This window comes from Agrilus planipennis, unplaced genomic scaffold (genome assembly GCF_000699045.2).
Source record: "Agrilus planipennis isolate EAB-ADULT unplaced genomic scaffold, Apla_2.0 scaffold154, whole genome shotgun sequence".
In the NCBI taxonomy this organism is placed as follows: domain Eukaryota; kingdom Metazoa; phylum Arthropoda; class Insecta; order Coleoptera; family Buprestidae; genus Agrilus; species Agrilus planipennis.
The window spans coordinates 552,510-576,175 of NW_020439244.1; the positions used below are offsets into that span (position 1 = coordinate 552,510).

At 38.1% G+C, this 23,666-nt stretch overlaps 2 protein-coding genes across 2 annotated transcripts in view; one reads left to right on the forward strand and one right to left on the reverse strand.

Annotated features, from left to right (window-relative positions):
- Nucleotides 1–8,739: 8,739 nt before the first annotated feature.
- LOC108738546 (tubulin polyglutamylase TTLL6-like) lies at nucleotides 8,740–11,199 on the forward strand. Its single transcript, XM_018472010.1, has 2 exons — nucleotides 8,740–10,374; nucleotides 10,430–11,199. The coding sequence occupies exons 1-2, from the start codon at nucleotides 9,026–9,028 to the stop codon at nucleotides 11,058–11,060; spliced, it is 1,980 nt and encodes a 659-aa protein (XP_018327512.1). The 5' UTR covers nucleotides 8,740–9,025; the 3' UTR covers nucleotides 11,061–11,199.
- A 1,205-nt stretch (nucleotides 11,200–12,404) lies between these two features.
- Nucleotides 12,405–23,666, reverse strand: part of LOC108738530 — a 13,583-nt gene continuing 2,321 nt past the window's right edge. The window contains exons 5-11 of the mRNA XM_025978217.1: nucleotides 20,710–20,793; nucleotides 19,707–20,087; nucleotides 17,975–18,118; nucleotides 15,480–15,739; nucleotides 15,230–15,420; nucleotides 14,964–15,166; nucleotides 12,405–12,968 (exon numbers count right to left, since the gene is read on the reverse strand). Of these exons, the coding sequence (XP_025834002.1) occupies nucleotides 12,565–12,968; nucleotides 14,964–15,166; nucleotides 15,230–15,420; nucleotides 15,480–15,739; nucleotides 17,975–18,118; nucleotides 19,707–20,087; nucleotides 20,710–20,793 (1,667 nt within the window). The 3' untranslated portion in view covers nucleotides 12,405–12,564. The remainder of the gene's footprint in view (nucleotides 12,969–14,963; nucleotides 15,167–15,229; nucleotides 15,421–15,479; nucleotides 15,740–17,974; nucleotides 18,119–19,706; nucleotides 20,088–20,709; nucleotides 20,794–23,666) is intronic.

A 23,666-nucleotide genomic window follows, 5' to 3' on the forward strand; every position in this document is an offset into this window, starting at 1 on the left:
GCAGAATGTTGCCGGTCTGATTTTTTCGACGAACGGTAATTACTTTGGTCGGTGACATTTTAGTTAGTTCCTGATCCGTCGTAGTTTTATGATGTGGACACTTATGATAATGTATCACAATTTATTATTCCTTTGCTATAACGACACAATAAATAAAAGTAAAACAAAAATTATGGTATGCAAGGGAAGAAAAAGTAGAGAAAGAGCGAATATAAAGATAGGAGACGAAAAATTAGAAGAAGTGGTCGGTTTTAGGTATCTAGGAAGTCAGACAAGTCAGGATGGAAGGAGTAGTAGGGATATAAAGCAGAGGATAGCACAGGGTCGTGTCGCCTTCAATAAAAATAAGTCACTTGTTTGCTCGCGAACGGTTAATTTAGAAATTCGAAAAAGATTGTTAAAGGTGTATGTTTAGAGAGCGGCGCTGTACGGGTGCGGAACATTGATGTTGGGCGTGGTGGAAAGGGAAAGGTTAGAAGCGTTCAAAATGAGGTGTTACCGGTGAATGATGAGGATACCGTGAATAGAGAATGTAGCATCGTACTACAGATGGCGCTCACCACGCCATTTGTAGTATTTTCTAAAACGCGCTGTTAAGACAGCAGGTAAAGGTTGGTCTGTGTTCTGTCGGAGCTGCCTGCGACGCGCTGATGAGATCCAAAAACATCGAAATCGCGATCCGCGTCTGGCAGTTTCGACGGAACACACAGACCACTTCGAATTATTTTGTTCGATTATGGTAACGTGCCTATCACGTTGAGATTAGCTACGCCGGGATTCGTTTCAGCAAGTAGATATCCATATTTTTAAATGGACCTTTTTGGAGCATATGTAATCCTCAAATGTAGCATCGTACTACAGATGGCGCTCACCACGCCATTTGTAGTATTTTCTAGAAAGAATGGAAGAACAGAGGACTGTATGAAATTCAATAAAAAATAGGTGAGATGGGTTGGTAGCACATATTGTCAGGCATGAAGATCTAGCCAGAGACATATTAGAAACATGATTTAAAATGAGTAGAAGTAGACCTGGTAGACCTAGATTAGATTACAGATCATAAACAGTAAAGGATATGGGTTGTTCTAGTTTTAGAGAAATGCGAAGATTAGCTCAGGATATATAGAAAAGACTGGAGGTGCGTGTCCAACCAGTCTTAGGACTGACGACCTTATGATGATGATAATGACACATCTATACTTCTGGGAACGCGCAAGAATTTATTTATGGGAGATAATAAATGATCCAATTTGGCCGAATGTAAATACTAATTATGGACAATATTTATTATTATCTAGATACTCCAACTAATTGCTTAGTCAATGGCAGGCAATATCAGTTTAAACGAAAATGGAAGATCGATACCTATCTAATGATGAAAAAATAATAACTCTGCATGTGGTATTGCACGGGAGGCAATACACAACAACCTTTTGGAATCCGTTAAATACGAATGAAAACGAATTCAAGGAAATCATTAGCAAAGCTAAGGATCAATAATACTGAGTCGTTTTCATCTAGACATATAAAGGTAGATATCTGCCAGATATTTTCATTAAAAGCGTTGTCTTCTGCAGATACTTTTGTTCGATTTTAAACGACGCCTTCGCTTGGATAAAGACAATAATCGCCTCGTAGCATCCCGACGTTTCGTCCCTTTCTCTCCAACGGCGCTAACTTTTCAATAAACCGCATCGTTAAATCGTGATTTCGGCTCTCATTATCGCCGCTTGGGGTGCACCACCCTTTCATCATTGGAAAAAAGTCTCCAAACAATTCATTATCTGAATGTTTTCTATAACACAGGTAGAACACTTGATAAGACTCGATAGTCTTTTGACACAGACTGTATGCTTTGCGAATATTTTTTCCTATGGAAAATGGTAAATATTCTTATCTATTGTGCGTTTGATTTACGTTCGCAATATTTTACAAGGACCAGAGAAAAAGTTTTTATGTATTCTGATGGCTAATAAGAAGAATAAGAAGTGGCAATTCCGAAAAGGAAACGGAAACTGTTATCGTAAATGACGTTGACATGCCTAAAAGACTTTTGCAGAGAAAGTGGAGCGACAAAGTTGAAAAGAACGTTAAGTAAGTATATGGGACATATTCAAAAAATATTTATGTTTATCTTTGTCGTAAAAAAATCAAAATTTGCGAAAGCTGTTCGTCGTTTTTGGATCATTCCAGTTAGACTTAAAGATTATTACGCTGTAGCGAGCACGAGTGTGTTTGTGTGCGATCGAGCACACGTGTGCGTGAACGGCTTATCGATTCGCCGACTAGCCTCGGGCGCCTTTCTTCATGTGCGCCGTATTTGTACATGTGTGTGTCGTACCTGCGTTCTGGGAAAGCAGTTAAACGGTCCAAAGAAAAAAATAAACTATCCGGATGTTTCCAGAAGCTTCTCGAAAGTAAACAAAAGAGTATTTAAAGGAAGAAACGATAGCCGAGAAAGAAGAAATAAATTGACCGTTGCAGACGTGAATTCAGAAGTAAACTGACAGTAATAGCAGTGAAATAAATCGCAGTGAATAGTGATATATCAACACTATTAGAAGTAAATTTTGTTAAACCCACGAACATTAGAAGAAACAAACGCAACACGGCTAATATGTCTATATAAAAAGTTGAATACAATTTGATTAAAATTATAATCATTTTAGGTATGAATTCGCAACATTAGCTCGTTAGTATTCCTACTGCTAAAAAGGAACGGAATACAATAAAGGACACATGTTTCCAGTGGTCGCAATTTGAATTATTTACGAAAATTAGACGGGGCAACGTTTCGGCCTTCGCTCGAAGTGTACGCTTCATTACACGGAATTTACATAATGACCTTTATGTGTGGCGAGGGTCCAGAAAAATTAGCATCTTAATACTCTCGTTCTTCCTAACAATTACACACCCCGCGTGGGTCTAACCACACACACTACGTCGTATACATACATATGCATAAGAAACCCCATGTGTATGCCAAAAAAAAATTTCCTCATAAAAGGCTTTGCATAATATGGGCGCGAAGCATGAACCGTGAAGGCTGAGGAAGAGAAAAAGTTAGAAACGTCTGAGATGTTGTAAATTCCGTTGATAAGAAAAGGTTAGATATCGGGACGTAATACTAGAAAGTTAAAAGAAAACAGAGGGCGTTATGGTAGTCGATAAGAAATGGGCCAGATAGGGTGGCAGCGCACCTTCTCGGACATGAAGGGTTAATTTTTAGATTAAAATTGTTTCTACGACAAACTTTGAACGTGTTTTGTTTAAGTAGATTTTCTTAGACTTTACTATACTGAAATGGTTTTTTACATATCTAATATTTTCCTTTGTTGTCTTTTGTTTCGATTGTTAAAGTGATTGTTTTTTGTCTTTTCTTCTAATGTTTTAATTGTCGTTTGTTTCGGCACCAGTTGTTTTAATTGTCGTATGTTTTGTTTAAGTCGATTCTTTTAGACTTTACTATACTGAAGTGGTTTTTTGGACGATGTGACATCAAAAAAGGTCTCGATTTTTTATCGGTCGTCCCCTTGATGACTGGCTTAGTGCCTAGCTGCTTTTATCACACACAGTTCTGTTACAGAACTTACATTTATACCGTTTCATATTGTTTCTGAAAGTGTCCAGGACTAACAGCCTTCCTCCCCCATATCCTTCGTCAGACATGGTACATCAAACTTCGTCAGACGCTCACAAAAGAATACAAGTAATTGCTTTCGAGAAAGCGAAAGGGGATGAATCCCTCGAAAAAAAAAAAAAAAGATGAAACAAATACAGAAATACTTTTAAGACACTAAATATAATTTATTGCATTTGTTGTTTGCAATAATGCACAAATGTTTATTAATCGCGACTACAATAAATTAGTACTTAACAAATTTTATATATAGAACAAACCTATTGTCAAAACATTTTCTACGTTAAATTGGAAATTTAAAAGCAATTTTGTTGTTTAAGTTTTGTTACTCAAAGAACTAACGCTAGAAGCTAAAATCGTTCAATATTAATAAAAGATTAAAGAAATCTGGATTCGTTTAGTTTTTATGGTCTAACATGTAAATTAACCACCCAAGCATCATCTATTACAAATAAATTATTGAGGGATTCTCACCCTTAATTTTATCTTAATTTTAGTGTATAAGTATTAACTGGTTTGCTAGTCGTTTAGCAAATTGAATTGTGGCTTTTTGTGAGAAATGCTATATAGGACACACTGGAAGATCATTCGAAACTAGAATTACTGAACATTTTAAAACTTCAGAAAATAAGAAAAAAATTCGAAATTTACAAATTTCTGTTCCTTAAAATTAAAAAAGTAGATAAAAATTTTCAACCAGTATAATAACAGCCCACTGAAGTAATGATACTGTGTTTTTAGGTCGTTAATAAAAATATTTATTTTATGTTTTATGTTCTTGTTATCGACGAGTGCGTATGAACAAAAGATCTTCCCTTTGCGTCACGTTTCCACTGTTTTAGGCTGCACCCTTGCTGTGTTTTTATACGTATCCGAAGTACTTTTTTGCAACCGAGTTAAACATTTTATATGCTTACTCAGTTACCGTGGTAACTTCATAATGTTTCGCGTCGTAAAAATGCAAATAGGGGCATCCCCGACGGTCGGTCCAAAACACAAATATAATTTGCGGTCGTACGAGCGAGCACACAGCCCAAAATTCCCTTCGATTATTTTACGTTTCGCCATCCATCGCGAAAATTTGCGATATCCTCGCATCGCGAAATAACAAAATCAATTTTGTGGGCAAATGTAAAAAACAATTGCCAACATACGGAACAAGAAGAAACAAATGTAAAATCTCTATTATTACAGATCTCTTACTTTGGCATCACCGCATTTCTCTGGCGCGCCTTGACAGAAACAAATGATCGCCCTTTAAGAAGGTTAAGCTTTACCTTACAAAGAAGTGTTTTCTTTGGGACGCGTGAAGAAGTCTGAGGTCCTAAATGTCACGTCAGCGAACACAAGGGGCAGGCCCGAACGAGACTTCTTTCGCTAGTAGTAAATACAACGACACAAGGGTGGAAAAATGCGCCCTTGTATAGGATACTTCAAAAAACTTCTAATTACTGGGTCGAATTGATAGTAACAGTTGAATCAAACTATTGACATTTCGGTTGTTTTTGAATCTTGAGTCTTCCTGTACCGGTAGGTCATAGGGTCAGATGTGCTGCGTCAGTGTTATTCCCGCGATATTAATAAACCAGGTGCCCTTTAATTCCCGAGGCGTCTGTAACTTGATTCGTTCCGCCTTGAAGCGACTCCCTTGGTTACCTTCTATACATGTCAAATCAATTTCAAAAATTGCCAAACTCTGTCAGTGTTACGGGGGCTGTCGGTGTTGTTTAGGAAACGTCTGACCGCCGGTTATAACAGTGACGACTATGTACATTAGGCAGCGGCAGAGAGCGGAAGCCATGGTTACCTTTGATATATTCGTGCTCTGGGTCCAATGTCCATCTCATGTCCCTCCACAATTAAGAAAATTGGACAGCCGAGTGATAGCAAGCAGTATGCAACATCACGCGTCGGGTTACTCAGATAAAAAGGGATAAATGTACCTATAGATACAGGGTAACTACATGTGTAATATTTTCGTTCGTTTTCTATCTCTTCGTATTTTGTTTCGATTGTTAAAGTGATTGTTTTTTGTCGTTTCTTCTAATGTTTTAATTGTCGTTTGTTTCGGCCTCAGTTGTTTTAATTGTCGTTTGTTTCGGCCTCAATTGTTTTAATTGTTGGAGTTGCGTTAGCGTCGTGTGGTGTTTAAAATTCATTTTATTCCATCCCTGCGCGGTTAAAGCTTCTTGATATGACGTGCGGCTAATGCAATTTCTGATAGCGCCGACTAAAGCTCGATGTCGGAGTGGACTTACGAGGCAGACACATACTTTGTATAATGTAATAGAGGATGAGACATATATGCAGTCGTGTCCTTAACTAACGACCATCTACTCCTTGCAAATGCATTCATATGTATGTGTGCACCGTGCCAGGGCTTTTATGCACCGTAATAATAGTCTTCGGACGGAGGTAATTCAATTTGCATCCAGCCCAGCACTTTCCAGACAATTATTCCTAAGCACCCGAGTCCTTAAAAGGACCATTAATTAATAATCAAAGTCCTGAGTAGTAGCAGAATATTCGGCAAAGCGAAATAGACGAATTGTATTGTTTGCGAAAGATTTTGTATTACTTTTAATTTTTTCTAGTTGTTCGTGTTGGAAGACCCCCGTTAATGTTCTGGAAGATAAAAAAGGTGGCTGAAAGTGAGGTGTGAACAGAACAGGGCGAGAAATAATGCGGGCATTATTTAAATGAGCTGGATTTTCACTTTTTTATGCGTTTCATCATAAAACTTACCTTCTTTAAACTGTCGCCGTCACCCGAGAAATGCTAATAATTCGGTGTCGGTGTCATCCGAAAGAGGGCCATATATTTCGAATCCGGGCGTAAGAAGCCGCCCCCCATTCTTGATTACGTCATTTACGAAAACACACTTCGTCGTCCTCAAACTTTACACAAACCGCTGTCGTAAATTTTGTTTTGTTAGTCGTAATTATAGACATCAAAAACTTTTGCTCTTTTATTGTTGTTTTTGACGTTTGTAATCTTTCAAAAAATCTCACGAAGTTAAACCGATTCATAGTCACAATAGACAAAATTGTCGGCCCCTACGGGGTGTAGGGATGATCTCATCTACCGACTAAGGTTTACCTAACTTACATTTTTTTCTACATTTACGTAGTGTTACCAGTAATTACCTACTCATTTAATTTATTTTCTGTAATCAGTTTGTGTAGAACTAAAATGTTTATGTTTATCCTAGACGTTCGACAATCGCCTTCATGCAGCTGCAGACTTTTTATAGCATGACGTTACTCGATAGACACTTATGTTACCAATTCACGCACAGGACCGGCTTCAGACTGTAAATTACTGCGAATTTCTTAAAAAATTGTTTGTCCTTGATCACGTTGCAAAACTCACCGTGCGACTTTCATACAGGGACGTATTAATTCGTTAATTAACAAGTTTTTAATATTTAAATTACACAATTCCCTGTTCGAGTATCTCGATATATTTATGTTGGTTGGAAAATTCTTTAAGACAACAATTGACGATCATAAAACAGTCGTTACGACCTCTGGCAGAGCTACCCCCCGGGGCGCATATTAAATATGGCCGTACTTGGAAATTTTTACAACCAATAAACGTTTCAAACGGGTGCGATCCCTGTGTTATATAGTTGGGGCCGTGACACAGAAAATCGTAAAACGGTTTAAGACCGCACACCCCGAATGCACCAAGTTCCTCGTTGACGTAATGAAAACAAGACACAAAGGCATTTAATAACCAAACACTCGTTCGAGAAAAAATAATTACTGGTCTATAAAATTTACACCCACGCAATTCTGAATATAAGGGTGCAAAATGGAAGTGAATTTACTGTCAAAAGCGGTTTGGGATGAGAAAGATATTTAATACGAACAATGAGTAGAAAGAGTGCGTACATAGGATTTGTAGATTTAGAGAAAGCCTTTGACAATGTTGAATGGGACAATATGTTAAATATACTTAAAAATGTAGGGATGAGTTACAAAGATAGAAGAGTGATACTTAGTTTGTATAAAGAGTAACAGGCAGTTATAGAACTGGGGCTGCAACGTAGAGAAGTAAATATTAGGAAGGGAGTCAGACAGGAATGCACACTGTCACCGCTACTTTTTAATCTATACATCGAAGACGCGATCAACATCATTAAAGACAGTACAACTGTAGGGATAGATGTGCAAGGGCAAAAGATTAGTATGCTTAGATTTGCAGATGATATAGCAGTATTAGCATCTAGCAAGGAGGACTTAGAAATAGCTTTAAATAAAATGGATGAGGTACTGACAGATCAGTACTGTATGGAAATAAATAAAAGTAAAACTAAAATACTGGTATGCAAGGGAAGAAAAAGTAGGGAAAGAGCGAATATAAAGATAGGAGACGAAAAATTAGAAGAAGTGGCTGATTTTAGATATCTAGGAAGTCAGATAAGTCAGGATGGAAGGAGTAGTAGGGATATAAAGCAGAGGATAGCGCAGGGTCGTGTCACCTTTATATAAAAAGAAATCACTTCTATGCTCGCGAACGGTTAATTTAGAAATTCTAAAAAGGTTGTTAAAGGTGTATGTTTGGAGCACGGCGTTGTACGGGTGCGAAACATGGACAGTGGGCGCGGCGGAAAAGAAAAGGTTAGAAGCGTTCGAAATGTGGTGTTATAGGCGGATGATGAGGATAACGTGGGTAGAAAAGGTTAGAAATGAAGAGGTATTAGAAAGAATAGGAGAAAAGAGGACTCTGTGGAAGTCAATAAAAAATAGGCGGGATAGGTTGGTAGGACACCTTCTCAGGCATGAAGGTCTAGTCAGAGACATATTAGACGCAGAAACAAGAGTTAGGAGGGGTAGAGGTAGACCTAGATTAGATTACTGTTCGCAAATAGTTAAGGATGTGGGCTGTTCTAGTTTTAGGGAAATGCGAAGTTTAGCTCAGGATAGGAAAGAGTGGAGGTACGTGTCCAACCAGTCTTAGGACTGATGACCTTATGATGATGATGATGATGCAGGTAATTGTCTCTTATAAGAATTTCACTATACACAATTTCAGCAGCAACTTTATTATAGTGAATTTATTGATCAAAGTTGTATTTACGTCACTTGTTAGTTGTGTCGAAGTCATCCCCTTCACGAGCTGTCATGTCTTAAAAAAAAATAATAACCCCGAGATCAGTAATCCCACCCCCAATAAAGAGTAATTCAAATGTAGACATTGACAAATACGAAAGTTTTGAAATTTTTTTGTCGACAAGCAAAAAACTGCGTGAGCATATCGAGACAATTATTTTTAATATTCAGTTGTGCGTAAAATATCAGGTGAAATCTTGTGTCAAAAAAAAAAAAAGTAGTAACAATGAATCTGGCTGTCATCGAGAAGACCGTTCGCAATTAAACCATGAAATCACCACCCAGTTTGCCAGCAGTGGATGACAGTGATTCGTCGGACAGTTCGGAAACCGAAAGGGTGCCGGTCAAAAAGGCTCTGAAAGAGAAATCGTCAAAAAGGTCGTTAGGTGACAGGAAAAGTTCGTCGAAACCTCGAAGCAGCGTCGGTTCCTCCACGGACATAGCACCGAGGAAAAGACGAAAGAAAATCGTCTCGGTTTGCCTAACTAACTGTCGTTACGATGTGGTAAGGCGAGTGTGCGCCAAACTTGGTTTCAAGGAAGTCGGGGAACATGACAACTGGAATTTATACTGGACAGACCTGTCGATATCGATCGAGAGATGCAAAGAGATGAAACGTTTCCAAAAGATCAACCACTTCCCCGGCATGCTCGAGATATGTCGGAAAGATCTCCTCGCACGAAACCTCAACAGGATGCAGCGTTTGTTTCCGAAAGATTTCACCTTCTTCCCGAAGACGTGGTGCTTACCGGCCGACCTCGGCGACGTCCTGACCTATTCCCGACTGCGAAAGAACAAAACCTTCATCCTTAAACCGGACGCCGGAAGCCAGGGCAAAGGAATTTTCATCACAAGGAATTTAAGGGAGATAAAGCCATCCGAACGGATGATCTGTCAAGTTTATATAACGAGACCTTTCCTAATCGACGGTTACAAATTCGATCTTCGAGTGTATACTCTCATCACCACGTGTGACCCCTTGAGGGTCTACATTTACAACGAGGGACTGGTACGGTTTGCTACCAGTCGCTACAAGGAACCGTCCAGCGTCAATGTCAGCAATATTTTTATGCATCTGACAAATTATGCCGTCAACAAGCACAGCAGAACGTACTGCATCGATTCGCAAGCGGGCAGCAAGAGAAAACTGAGCTGGTTCAACGAGTACATGACCAATTGCGGCTACGACGTTTCCAAACTTTGGAAGAAGATCGACGACGTAATAATAAAGACAGTCATAAGTGCGTGTCCCATCCTAAAGCACAGTTACATGGCGTGTTTTCCGAACCATGACGTGCTGCCGGCATGTTGCGAACTACTGGGGACCGACATCCTCCTCGACAGGCGACTGAATCCTCAAATTCTTGAGGTGAACCACTCCCCGAGTTTCCATACCGATACCGAGTTGGATTGCTCGGTTAAGGAGTCGCTCTTGGAAGACATGTTTCGCATGATGAACTTGGAGAAGTGCGACAAGCATAAGATAATGCGAGAAGACAGGAAGAGGGTTCGCGAGAGGTTGCTGCAAGGTCTGACCAAAGAACCGCCGAGGCCGCACGATCCAAAACGGTTCAACGAATCGTTAAGACACGAAATGGAAAACAGAGGAAACTTTAGGTTTGTTTCATTTGTTTTTAAGAACGAAATTTAACACTAGGTATTTGTTCGTTAGGTTGGTGTACCCGAATGCTGGTAACGAACACGTTTATGCCAGATTCTTCAATCAACTCCAGGGATCGAGTTTGTACATGGACACGGCGGCTAGTAAAGCGCGGGAATCGGCGGCCACCCAACTCAGGGACGAGATGACCTTGAGAGCTAAAGCGGAGGCAGCCAAACGCGTACAGCCGATGACGTCAAAATCCCAGAAGGAATCCTCGAAGCCCCCAACACCGTCTTTTGTTCCCAAAAGGAGTATTCCGCTGTGTGTAACCAGGAACTCCTTTGAACCACAGGTAATTGTCGAAGCGGAAGAGAAAGCCCGTCTGGCAAGACTGGAAGAAAGGGCCGCTTTGATGAAAGCCTACGGGCTTCTGGAATATTTGTACTTATCCATGAAGAAAAATGGAGTGTTGAGACCGCAAGACGAAAAGAGATTCGCTGTCTTCAATAAAGTCAATAAGGGTAGCGCCAAAGGGGGTAGCGGTACATCGAGGAAAAAACCGGAAATCACGGATCTTCTGGAAGACATTACCGCGGGAAAAATGAACCTGCCCGGTTATATTGGGAGAAAATCGGAAGACAGACCAAACAAGACCAACGTACTCGGAATGGGAGACTTTACATCACTGAAGTCGTCGTAAGATTTGGATACGACACGCAGAAAGGATTTTGTTTTATTTTTATTATATGCCCAGGCAAGAACGTCGAGGAGTTTTTATTAAATCTTATTTTTATGTAGCAACTGTGATTTTTCACTCACTTTTTACTAATAGAACGTGTTTTAATAATTTGTGCTGCAGCTTTATTGTTCCAGCGACACCTCAGCATCAAAACAATACCTAAACAAAAGTCTTACGAACGATGAAGAGACAAATGAATTTTGTCGACTTTTTACGTCCGCTGACAAAAGAGACAACAATAAAATATTCAAATGTTTACACTGTTCTCGCACACAGTTCTCCACTCTACTTTGTTTGCTACTCTACTTTGTTTGATTCAATTTCCTTAAAGAAAAAAACTAGTAACGGTAGGATTGCCTAGTGTCTGTGGGAAATTATAACGAAATGTTCAGGTGAGAACGTGCGAAAAAGAAAATAGAATTAAAGGGACAGTGCAGCCAGTTGCGCTTGGACCATTTCTAAGCACTTGAAATCGTCTAAATTGAGACAGAGGACAAAAAGTTGTCTGGAGTTGATCTTGTAATGCTTGGCACTCAAACTGCGGGTCATCGTCTCTAAAAGTATATTATTACTCTCCAGAACCTTGATAATAAAAATTTCAACCTAAAATATTAATGACAATAACATCTGCCATCAAATCTACTCTATCGTGCAGGATTTTGTTTGTTTATTAAAAACATTTGCTGTTACAACTATTCTGATGTATAGGCTTTTGTTTATCAAATGACATAAGGTACTTACCACGCCTTCTGAATTTATTTTGTTTTCCTGTATCGTTGATCGCCCTTCTTTTTAAATAAAACAATTTCATGTGGTAATGGCATTCTATTCGAAGTTCAAAAAACAAAATGCACTCACTCGTCTTCATATTTTTTGATGGCGGAACTAAGATACGTTAGAAGTCTAATAAAATTCTGTACCTATGGGATTTTATAGGAAACTGTCGTAACGGATGATATTATTTCGAGGTTGTGTTTTATCTAAATTAAGGCATCCCTTGTGTAAGGGGTTGTTCTTATCTCGTAAAAGGGGCAACTTAATTCATCAGTATCCATCAATCGATGGGCCGTTTTTTTGATAGGCTCTCTTTTATGCGATCCTTCGCCGTAAAATTGGAAACCAAAGGGGCAACATCTTTTTAAAGTTATAGCTTTTAATTTTTAGAAGTATCCTTCGGGGACCGGTTCCTTAATCGATTTTCAATTCTCTGCAACGTATTTCCCGTATACGTGTACACCAAGTCCCACAGGACTATTTCACCTTATCGTTCAGCTTGGAGCTTTTGCCATAAAATAAAACGCAAAACACGTTGTTAACGTTTTTCCTTCTTTATTTGCCAGAGTAGACAAGGACGAAGCATATTTACATATAATAACTGACGACGTGAGATTTTTTCGTTAATAATAATAAATAATAATAATAATAATTAGGGGAGAGAAACAATCACAGACGCAAATGTTTAAAATTACGAACTAACGTTATCTTGTATCCAATCTAAATATTCCGAGACCCTTGTGTACACCCCCGGCCATCCCTCCGTGCCGCAAATGTTCCCGAACGATACTATTCCACCAACGTACCAGTTCGCGCTCCCACGTTTCGGCGCCATCAAAGGGCCGCCACTGTCGCCGCCACAGGAGTCTTTGCCTTTCTCTCCGCCGGCGCACAACTGCGAGTTACGTATCACCACGTTGCTCCTGCTGTACACAGTTTTGCAGTGGTTGTTGTCCACCACCGGCACCTGGACCTTCAGTTTTATATTGCTTCTACTCGACTGATTGGTCGCGCCCCATCCTGCGACCCAGAACTCGTCGTCATTTGCTATTTTATCCGAGGGATTAGTCGGAAGACATATCGGCTGTACGTAATCTGAAAATAAATTAATTTAGGTAAATATTTTAGATAAAGATAGGAGACGAAAAATTAGAAGAAGTGGCTGATTTTTTAAGTATCTGGGAAGTCAGATAAGTCAGGATGGAAGGAGTAGTAGGGATATAAAGCAGATGATAACGGAGGGTCGAGTCGCCTTCAATAAAAAGAAGTCACTTCTATGTTCGCGAACGGTTAATTTAGAAATTCGGAAAAGATTGTTAAAGGTGTATGTTTGGAGCGCAACGCTGTACTGGTGCGAAACATGGACGGTTGGCGTGCTGGAAAAGAAATGGTAAGAAGCGTTCGAAATGTGGTGTTACAGGCGAATGATGAGGATACCGTGGATACAGAAGGTTAGGAATAAAGAGGTATTAGAAAGAATAGGAGAACAGAGGACTCTATGGAAGTCAATAAGGAATAGGCGATATAAGTTGGTAGGACACCTTCTCAAGCATGAAGGTCTAGTCAGAGACATATTAGAGGCAGAAACAGGAGTTAGGAAGGGTAGAGGTAGACCTAGATTAGATTACTGTTCGCAAACAGTTAAGGATGTGGGCTGTTCTATAGGGTTGTTCGGAAAGTCATTTCGTTTTTTCCCGACAGAGGATTTAATTGTATTCTTTTGCACCCAACTTCACATTTAAGCCGTATAATTTTTATATGCTTTGAGAGCTCATATAGCAAGGCTTGTGTGTGAAAAATTCCAATTAATTCTACGCAGTAGTTTTTGGTTGGTGCCCTTTTAAATATGGAGAGCGATAAGCAGCATTTTCGACATATCTTACTGTTTTACTACAGAAAGGGTAAAAATGCTGTTCAAGCCAGAAAGAAATTGACTGATGTGTATGGAGAAGGTGTGTTGACAGTACGCCAGTGCCAGAACTGGTTCGCTAAATTTCGATCCGGCAATTTTGATGTCGAAGATGCACCACGTTCGGGAAGGCCGGTTGAAGCTGATAAAGACGCGATAAAGGCATTAGTTGATGTGAACCGGCGAATAACAACACGTGAGATCGGATTGAGGTTAAATTTATCAAATTCAACAGTTTATGACCACTTGAAAGGCCTGGGATTATCCTCGAAGCTCGATGTATGGGTTCCCCATGTTCTCACAGAGAGAAATCTGTGTCGCCGCATTGACGTCTGCGATTCGCTTCTCAAACGTCACGAAAATGATCCGTTTTTGAAGCGCATCATCACTGGGGACGAAAAATGGGTTGTATACAACAACGTCAAACGCAAGAGGTCATGGAGCAAAAAAGATGAACCGGCTCAAACCATTTCCAAAGCCGATATTCACCAAAAAAAGGTGATGCTGTCTGTTTGGTGGGATTTTAAAGGAATCGTTTTTTTTTAGCTTTTACCGGATAACACAACGATTAATTCGGAAGTCTACTGTCATCAGCTGGACAAACTGAATGATGCACTTCAACAGAAAAGGTCAGAACTAATCAACAGGAAAGGTGTAGTGTTTCACCAAGACAACGCGAGACCTCACACAAGTTTGGTCACTCGCCAAAAGCTTTTACAGCTTGAATGGGATACAATGCTACACCCACCATATTCTCCAGACCTGGCACCATCGGATTATTATTTGTTCCGGTCACTCCAAAATTTTTTAGACGGTAAAACCTTCACCTCAAATGAGGAGGTCAAAAACCTCCTCGATCAGTTTTTTGCCAGCAAAGACCAAAAATTTTATGAGCGTGGAATTATGCTACTACCAGAAAGATGGCAAAAGGTGTTGGACCAGAACGGTCAATATATAATTTAATAAAGTATTTGTTTATTATACGAAAACTGTCTTTCATTTCCACAAAAAAAAACGAAATGACTTTCCGAACAACCCGATAGTTTTAGGGAAATACGAAGATTAGCTCAGGATATATAGGAAAGAGTGGAGGTGCGTATCCAACCAGTCTTAGGATTGACGACCTTACGATGATGAATGAACCCTACAAGACATCTTCCAAGTGTATTACAGTTAATTACTTGTAAATTGTGCAGGTCGAGACAGTCTAATCAATGCGATATCGTTAAATCTGTGAGTTCCAGACTCCGGATTGTAGTCCGGATGGCTTATAATGCGTTCCACAGGAATGTTCTGTGGCGGATCGTTGCACTCTGGGAACCTTTCATCCCCAACACAGTCCACCCCTGTCTTTGTGTTCCATTCTCCGAGACGTATGCTGACCCTAAAATTAGAAAGAATGTATTACAACCTGCGAAAAAAATTCAAATGTGAAAACGCTCATTACAATCTTCCCAGTTGTCTTATTCTGCTTCCGGTGACACAATGGGCAGCTGTAAGAACATATTTGTTGTTGATGAGGGCGCCCCCGCAGTGGTGGCTGTCCGGCTTGCCGTCTCTCCTCTTGTAAAACAAAAGGGCGAGCCACGGGTACTCGCCCAGGCTGGTTTGTTGACCACCGACAATTTTGTCTGCCACCTGCGCTACGTAATGGAATCATGAGACACCGACGTTTCGGGAAACGGTCGCGGCATTACCTGGTTGCCACATTTGGGTTCTTGGGGTATGAGTGGGCTCCTGAGAGTTATTGACGATCCCGAATCTACCGGTTCGAATTGGTCGCTGGAACCGCAACAGACCAGCGGCTGATCCTCGTACCCGCATCCCGATTGCTGGACGAACGTCGTTTTCTCCCGGTCCCTCGTTTTTAAAGCGTTAATTAAAATGGGACAGTTGTATATCGACGTGCATGTCGCTGATTCTCCATTTGGGGTGGTGCAACTGTCACCACTCTGTACTGGAACATTTCGAACATTATATGAGCGAAACACGGATATAAAAACAAAAGAAAAGTGGTTTACATCGTATTATGTATTTGTTTGTTTGTATTAGGGGGATAATCTCTGGAATTACTAAAAATTCTTCGACTGATAGAAAGCTATAGTACCCTGAATAGATAATACCTACATAAACAGGCTACATTTTATTTTAACCACTATAAACTGCCTCAAATTTATGAGAGAAGAGCCCTACATAATTATCATATAATTACATTAGTTCGAAAGATCTATGACCTAATAAGTACGGTTTGTCGTTGTTGCAATTGTCATCTCTCGTAGCTCAGTAGTCAAAGCATTGGTACGTAAAGCCGAAGGTCTCGAGTTCGATTCCCGGCGAGGTTGTGAATTTTTCTCATTAACCTAAGGTAGTTTGTAGTGGTTAAAAAATTGAAAATGAATTTTCACATTCGTACTTGACGTTTAACGACTATTAAATGTCAAAGCTACCTAATTACTGATTAGATCTAAGCTGTTAATTGAGTGAGTTCGTCACCTTTACCATGTTGAGCGTATTATTGGGGAAAGCGACGTTTAATCAATCGAAACGTACAGATATCATCCTAATGAAAAAGTATGGGAAGGCATCTTTATCGGAGTGACAGGTGGTAAATTGGAATCAATAGTCGAACTTGTTCTTTCTGATAGCTTCACTAACCTTACGGCTTTCTGATTACGATTAGCTTGCGATCTAATTTGACACGAAATGCTTCAGAAAAATGTCGATCTAAATGCTTTTTCGATGTCTTGCTTTTTAGGGTCGACAAACAAAGTTTTTATTAATCAACGTATCAAATTGTCGATGTAACAAAGTGTGAAAAACAAACGAGGATATTAAACAGTTTATTTGATATTCTATTGTTCTTCGTAGAATTAAACGAAACATTAACTTACTTTTCTAGATTTCTGGTGAAATAAATTTCAATGCTGAATTCTACTAAAACTGTTTATTTATAATTTTCAAAGGTCAAGGATATTTCGAATAATTTATTTAACAACTTTTACGGAATTCTGGGTTCTCCTTCCTGCAGTACCTGCTTGTAATACTTGATAATTTTAATTGCTAAACTTTTTATTTCGTGTAAACGACGATGCAATTTGAAGAAAAACAAACCATTAAATTTTCATTTAATGTGTTACTGTCAAAGATAAACACAGACAATAAATATAATTCACAGCAACATCGTGATGAAGATCATAAATAAATATGTAATAATTATTTATTGTACTTATAACATCTTCTAAAGGAAGTACCTATTCGATTACCTAGCGTTTTTCTTTCGAAAATTACAACGTGAAAGATGTAATTTTTCATTCATGTAATGTATAATTTTTTTGTTTATAAAATTGCAAATACAAAACCATTATTTATGTGTGTAATGTAGACAACAAACATATGACTGAAATGGCGTCAATTTGTTTTACTCTTTATGCCGACGTTTCGGTAATCGAAGCCGCCGTTAATCTTCATTAATACGTATTAACTTCTGCGAAAATAAAAAAAAAAGCGCAATTTTTCATGCAGGTGTATAGTCAAAGTTGAAACATCCAATTTATCTTAATTTCTATAATTAAACGAGAGAGAGAGGGTCAATCGCCCATGAAAACATTAATTTATTTTCTTTTGGTCAAAGCTGCTTCTAGTGGATCGCCTTTTCTATCTGTTAAATGAAATTACACACAGAAATCTTCGAGTTTTACGGTTATTATCGAACACTAATAGTTGACCCCAGCAGGTCATTGATAGCAACAACATTACATAATATAACTTCTAATATTATTCTTTTTTTTAAGTAGGAAAACAAAATTTCATTTATTTTTTCTTATCATTCCATTGTAGTAGAGGAAATGCTATACCTAACGCCAACAAAAGTCCCAAAAAGGAAATCCGTAATGTGATAGTACTTCTACCTACATTACTGATAAATTTAAATAATCGTGACCGTTACACAAATAAATTAAAGTCTATTATAATGTAACAAAATTTGTTAAAATTTAAATTACACTTATCACACAATATTTTTGTTTTATTATTTTGTTGTTTATCGCTAGTAACAACTATTAATTAAACTTTTGATGAGTTAGTGACTATATATATATACGTACATACCTACTGCATAACTTTTTTGTCTAATTTTTCGATTTATACTCACTAATTATTGTAAATTTTATGAGTAAAGTAAAGACAGACTTACGTGCTCCACTAAACGGCGAAAAGGTCAAGGTCAAAATCAGTACGAAACAGGACAACATTTTCAGCTTCTTTAACACCACCGTGTGTACCTTCTGTACGTCGGAACGTTGGTGCCCAGAAAGGAGCGATTGTACGAAACCAGTTCACCAAACAGACTGGACAGTGAGAAAACACTGAAATGTTGTTATTGGTTTCGTTCTTGTCCGGCACTCTTGTGAAAAGATATCTGATGACCATTTAATAACAACGAACGCGCTCTTTTAATTGGTCGAGCGTATGTCAGATACAGCATATTATCCGAAGGCCTTCCACATAACGTCATTTCTAATGGAAATTCCGTGCTGGTGTGTTGTCATTAATCTATAACAAAGTTGCATCTAAGTAAGAAAATATGAAAGCAAAATAAGCGAAAAATGTTAAAAATTGAAGTTATAATAAGTACTTACGATAAGAAAAACTGGAGGCACTTGTCCAACCATAGTCTTATTAGGACTGATGACCTTATGGTGGTAATGATTAATAATTTAATACTAGATTTCACTCACGTTAATCTCTTGTGTCAATGATCATCGACGACCACATAAAACTAATGTTTCTATCCCTTGGGAACAGCAGCTTTTTTCTGGATAAATGGCACCCTATGTCATTTTTTGCACCCCTGACAATCCGTGTACAAAATTTCATGATAATCGGTTGGGTAATTAAGACGTGAAATGGTAGCAAACAAACAGATTCGCGTTTATAGTATTTGTTAGGAAGTGTAATCACCTTGTGAAAAAGTGAAAGTATTATTTATTTAGCCAGAAGTAATTTATTCTTATTGTCAAACGTGTAATTAATGGTTTCCTTGACTCCAATTTATCCACTGGATTTTTTCGATTTAGCGAAATAGTGTTCAAGAAAACCAACTAGAAAAGAACCTTGGACATCCGAACCTCCTTTTTTAATCAACTAATTCTTTTCGAGAAATCAATCCGAAAGAAAAGTTTTCCGTTTGAAAAGTTTTCACTCATACATGTGCGGATGTCGCTGGGTCTTCTTCATCTGGAAACAATTAAACTTTCTTGCTCTGTGTTTGTCACAGGAAGTTATAAGGGTGTAAAAAAGGGGATACGATACAATCCCCTTCCTCCTCCCACCAACCCGGAACTTTCCTTTGTCCTTGTGTTAAGTTGACCGTGTCTTTCTTTTAAACAAAACAATTTCATGGTAATGGACTTCTTTTAAAAGTTACCCTCTTGTTCCAGAAAACTTGTGTAGGTACGTATAATATGTAAAACTACAAGGGGATGCTAGCTATATGAGACCCTGACTTAGTGTATTAGTGAATTTTCTCGTAATATGGGCAGTTTTTTGAAAGGAAAGACTTTTACTAAGTTATGCGCGTCTTGTCGCCATCTATTGACATATGCTACCAACTATAATAATTCTAACAAAACAATATCAGTGTAATAGTTTTCACATTGAATTCGAAGAAACTAAGCAAGAAAATTAATGTTACTTCCAAAATTCTGTTCTTGATGGGATAAACAAGAATGTTAAACAACAATTTAATTATTAGAAATATATTCGACATTACGTAATAACAATAAATTTAAGAATAAAAACGACTATTGGCTCGTACCAACAATTTTAATTTATTTGGTATAAGATTGTAAAAAATTTAAATAAAACATTAATATTTCTATTACCTTTATTTAATACGTCAAGGTAATCAATTTAATTAAAATTACTGAACCTAGTGGATCTCCTTCTTTTGTTTGTACTTTTACTATCGCGCTTTTTGTCCTTTTCCAAATTGTGTTTCCAATGCCTCTTGATGGTTGTCTCTATCCAACTGTAATACTGCGGGATACTTGTATAGACCCCCGGCCAGTATTCGAGACCGCAACCTAAACCAAAGCTAACAATCCCTTCTGCATACCACGGACTGGATCCCGTCTGGACCATTAAAGGGCCTCCCGAATCACCGGAACACGAGTCCTTCCCTTCCTCACCCCCGGCACAGATTTGAGCCGATATTATGTCAACGTCGGCTGCTTTGTACTTGGCCCTGCAATATTCTTGAGAAGCACGTTTCACCGACACTTTTAATTTGATCGGATTCCTGTCACCTAGACATACAAAAAAGGAAAATTTTAAATTATAAATAATAACAAAAGCGAATCACAACAGCCAACAGCAACACTTAATCATCACTTAATCAAAACGTCTTTAATTTAATTTTATTTAATTGATTTAGAAACTATAAGTAGGTATTTTAATTATAATTTGAAAGATAATCTTAAAGTGTCATTAAATAATATAGGAATTTATAGTTTATTGATAGGCCTCATATCCTGGTAATTAATTAAAAGTAAATGTGTATGCGTAAATGAGAATTTAAAACCTATTAATTAATTACGTATGTGTGATTAGTGACAAAACCGTTAAGCAGACGGATTATCTTGAGTAATATCATTAATAATTTGGAGTAACTAATTCTAAAAAAGTATGTCAAAAGATTTATTTCTTACTGTCTTCGGTTTTTCCCCAACCGGCCAACCACATTTCCTTCTCGGACNTAATTAATTAAAAGTAAATGTGTTGTGTAAATGAGAATTTAAAACCTATTAATTAATTACGTATGTGTGATTAGTGACAAAACCGTTAAGCAGACGGATTATCTTGAGTAATATCATTAATAATTTGGAGTAACTAATTCTAAAAAAGTATGTCAAAAGATTTATTTCTTACTGTCTTCGGTTTTTCCCCAACCGGCCAACCACATTTCCTTCTCGGACGTTGTTTGATTTGCCATGCAAATTGGTTGAACATATTCTGTAAAGATTGCACTTTCATTAATATTCAGCGTCAGTTCCTATAAATTATAAATATTATCGACAACGTCTTCATTTTACTATTAATACGACTATCAGTTGTAGGGCGTGAGCAAACAAAATCATTTGCTCACTTGTAAAGCATAACGCGGCATCGAAGCCGCTCGAAATGCAGCTTCTCTGCTAAGGGCTAAAGGAGCAATGTTCTGTCTTTGCTCATAGTACGTAGCTACGTCGTCCGGTATACACGCATTGGCTCGCCGCACACTTTGCTTTGTTTAATAGGTCAAGGCGGTGCATTCTCATTACAGACCTTTTGAATTGGTTCGTTGATGACGTAAACACATCGGTCTTTCAGCCTCTCAATAATTTCGACATGTTTCTTGCAAAGTAAACAACCGCGTTATGTTCAGAGGTCTATAATATATTGACTCTGTCTTTAGGTTGTTGGCATTACGTAATAACAAGCCTGACCGCTGGATAAACGCGGGTTATTTGAAGTTACGCGTGGAGCGCCCTCAGCGTCCAATATATACATTCCCGTATAACTTTGTATTCTGAAAGGGCTACAACCTCCGTCAAAGATTTCTTTGATCTATTCATATGTTATTTTGGAAGTAAATTAAGTTGGGGCTTTTCAAATTAATAGACTGCCCTCTCGACGACCGTATCCTTCGATTTCACGGGTTGTTTGCGGTACGTACTTACGGGGAAACAGGACAAGGCAAAAGGATGACGGACGTTATTGTTATTATCGTTGGAACACTCTTTATTTATTACGAACTAGCGACCCGCCCCGGCTTCGCACGGGTGCAATGCTGATACTAAATATAGACAATATAAACCGCCCCCCTATGTTCCTGCATTTTAAATCTGTAATATCTTGGAAAATATTCATTTAAATTACATGCTGTAAAGGACCATATTGATCTATATTAAATGCACAATGTATTTAAAAGTACTTAATTGGATAAAGGTTAATGCTGTATTGCTCAAAATCGCTTCGTAAATAAGCCATTATTTCTCCTAAAAAGTAAAGGATAAAAAATGGTTATTGTGGGTTATCCCTAAGAGATAGACATATACTATCCCGGACTTTTTTGTAGACCTTTTTAAGGTGTACAATACTGTAGTACATTACTTTGATCTATCTCGTAGGATTCAGCCAGCGTTTGCAATGTAAGCGCAAAAAATGTGTTTATTTACGACATCACATTAGAAACCTCTAAAATTATCAGTGTTTCTCTACTACATTATGCATGTAATATACATATAAACCTTCCTCCTGAATTGATCTATCTATTTAAAAAAACCGCATCAAAATCCGTTGCGTAGTTTTAAAGATCTAAGCATACATAGGGACAGACAGCGGGAAGCGACTTTGTTTTATACTATGTAGTGATACGTCACGTTACGTTCGAAATTGGCTAAATGGTTGAATTTTAGCTCAAAGGCGCGCTGTCAAAAATGCAAAAAAATTGTATTATATTATTGACGAAAAATGTCAAAAATCGACAGCCGGTGGCGCGAAGAATGGAAGAAATCATCCGTAAAATTGAAACTCCACCGAAAATGTCCGTAACGGGGCACGTCTTTGATTATTGAAGAAGGGAAAGGCGACGTCGTAAACCGGAACTAAAGGCTTTCTCCAGACCATCCATGCTGCCATTATGATTATTACTATAACCAGAAACGGGAGGGCAATTTCCATATGTAGAGGCTACTTAAGACGGGGTTCGGCGGCCACGTTGTCATCCACGCCTGTTAGGCAATTCCGTCACCGGAAATGTTATGCTCTAAAGTTCCTTTTTTAGCGGGGAGGAAAAGAATTTGCTTAACTTCACCACTTCACCGACCGTTTCGGAATGAGAATGAGACGTAGAGAACAGATGGCGAAAGAATTAGTAAAGATTTTGCAGTAATAACGTTGTAAGGGTGCATATCCAAATGGATTCTGAGGATTTTAGAATAAAAAGCGATGAGGCCGAGTACCTACCTACCGGCAATGTTTCTTCGTTCGTTTGTTTCCTAATAAAATAAAAATGTGTATCTTTAAACTAGTTATTATTTCGTCTTTCAAAATGGAAGCAAATAAATGTTTCAGTTCTTCAGTTCATTTTCATTAATATGATTCTTGGCTCGAGCCTTCTTCGTATCCGACGTTAGTTATTTATTTAAATCGACGTACTTGCCCAACAAACGAAAAAAAAAAACTAATTTCTACAATAACATCAAGATATGTTCTTCTTGTCATTTTTAAGAGACGAGTGGCTAGATACTCTTCATCCTCATTATCATTAGGGTCGTAGATCCTAGGACTGGTTGGACACGCACCTGCAGTCTTTCTTAACCTAAACCAATCTTTGCATTTCTCTAAGCTAGAACATCTATTTGTGGACGGTAATCTAATCCACGTCTACCTTTACTCCTCTTGACCTCTGTTTTTACTTTTAATATGTTTCTAGCTAGTCCTTCATGTCTGAGAAGGTGTCCTGCCATCTATTTCGCCCAATTTTTTTATAAATATCTATTGCGCCCCTGTTCTACACGGAGAAAATGAAAAAGGAAAATTTACCTAAATATTAAAGCGGTATTTACAATTTATCTCACTAGCCCGTTGCTTCGTAAGCTAAAATAATAAAAATTACAATTTGGACCCGAATTTGTGAAAATAAAATCCCAGCAGAAATAAATTTTCTTGGTATTTTAGTTGAAATTACAAATTTATTTGTAATAATTAAGACACTTGGAATAATTTTTAAAAAGACATGTCAAAATTGAGATTATTACAAATGACCTAACAAATTCTACTATTTCTACGGCAAATTCAGTCAGTTACAATCGAAAATTATAATTTTTGCGTTGTCATAAAAA

What these genes read in the sequence shown, in the direction of transcription:
- LOC108738546 (XM_018472010.1), top strand. Translation starts at nt 9,026, where the DNA reads ATGAAATCACCACCCAGTTTGCCAGCAGTGGATGACAGTGATTCGTCG. An exon ending in GAAAACAGAGGAAACTTTAG is followed by an intron (nt 10,375 to 10,429) that starts GTTTGTTTCATT and finishes TTTGTTCGTTAG; the next exon opens with GTTGGTGTACCCGAATGCTG.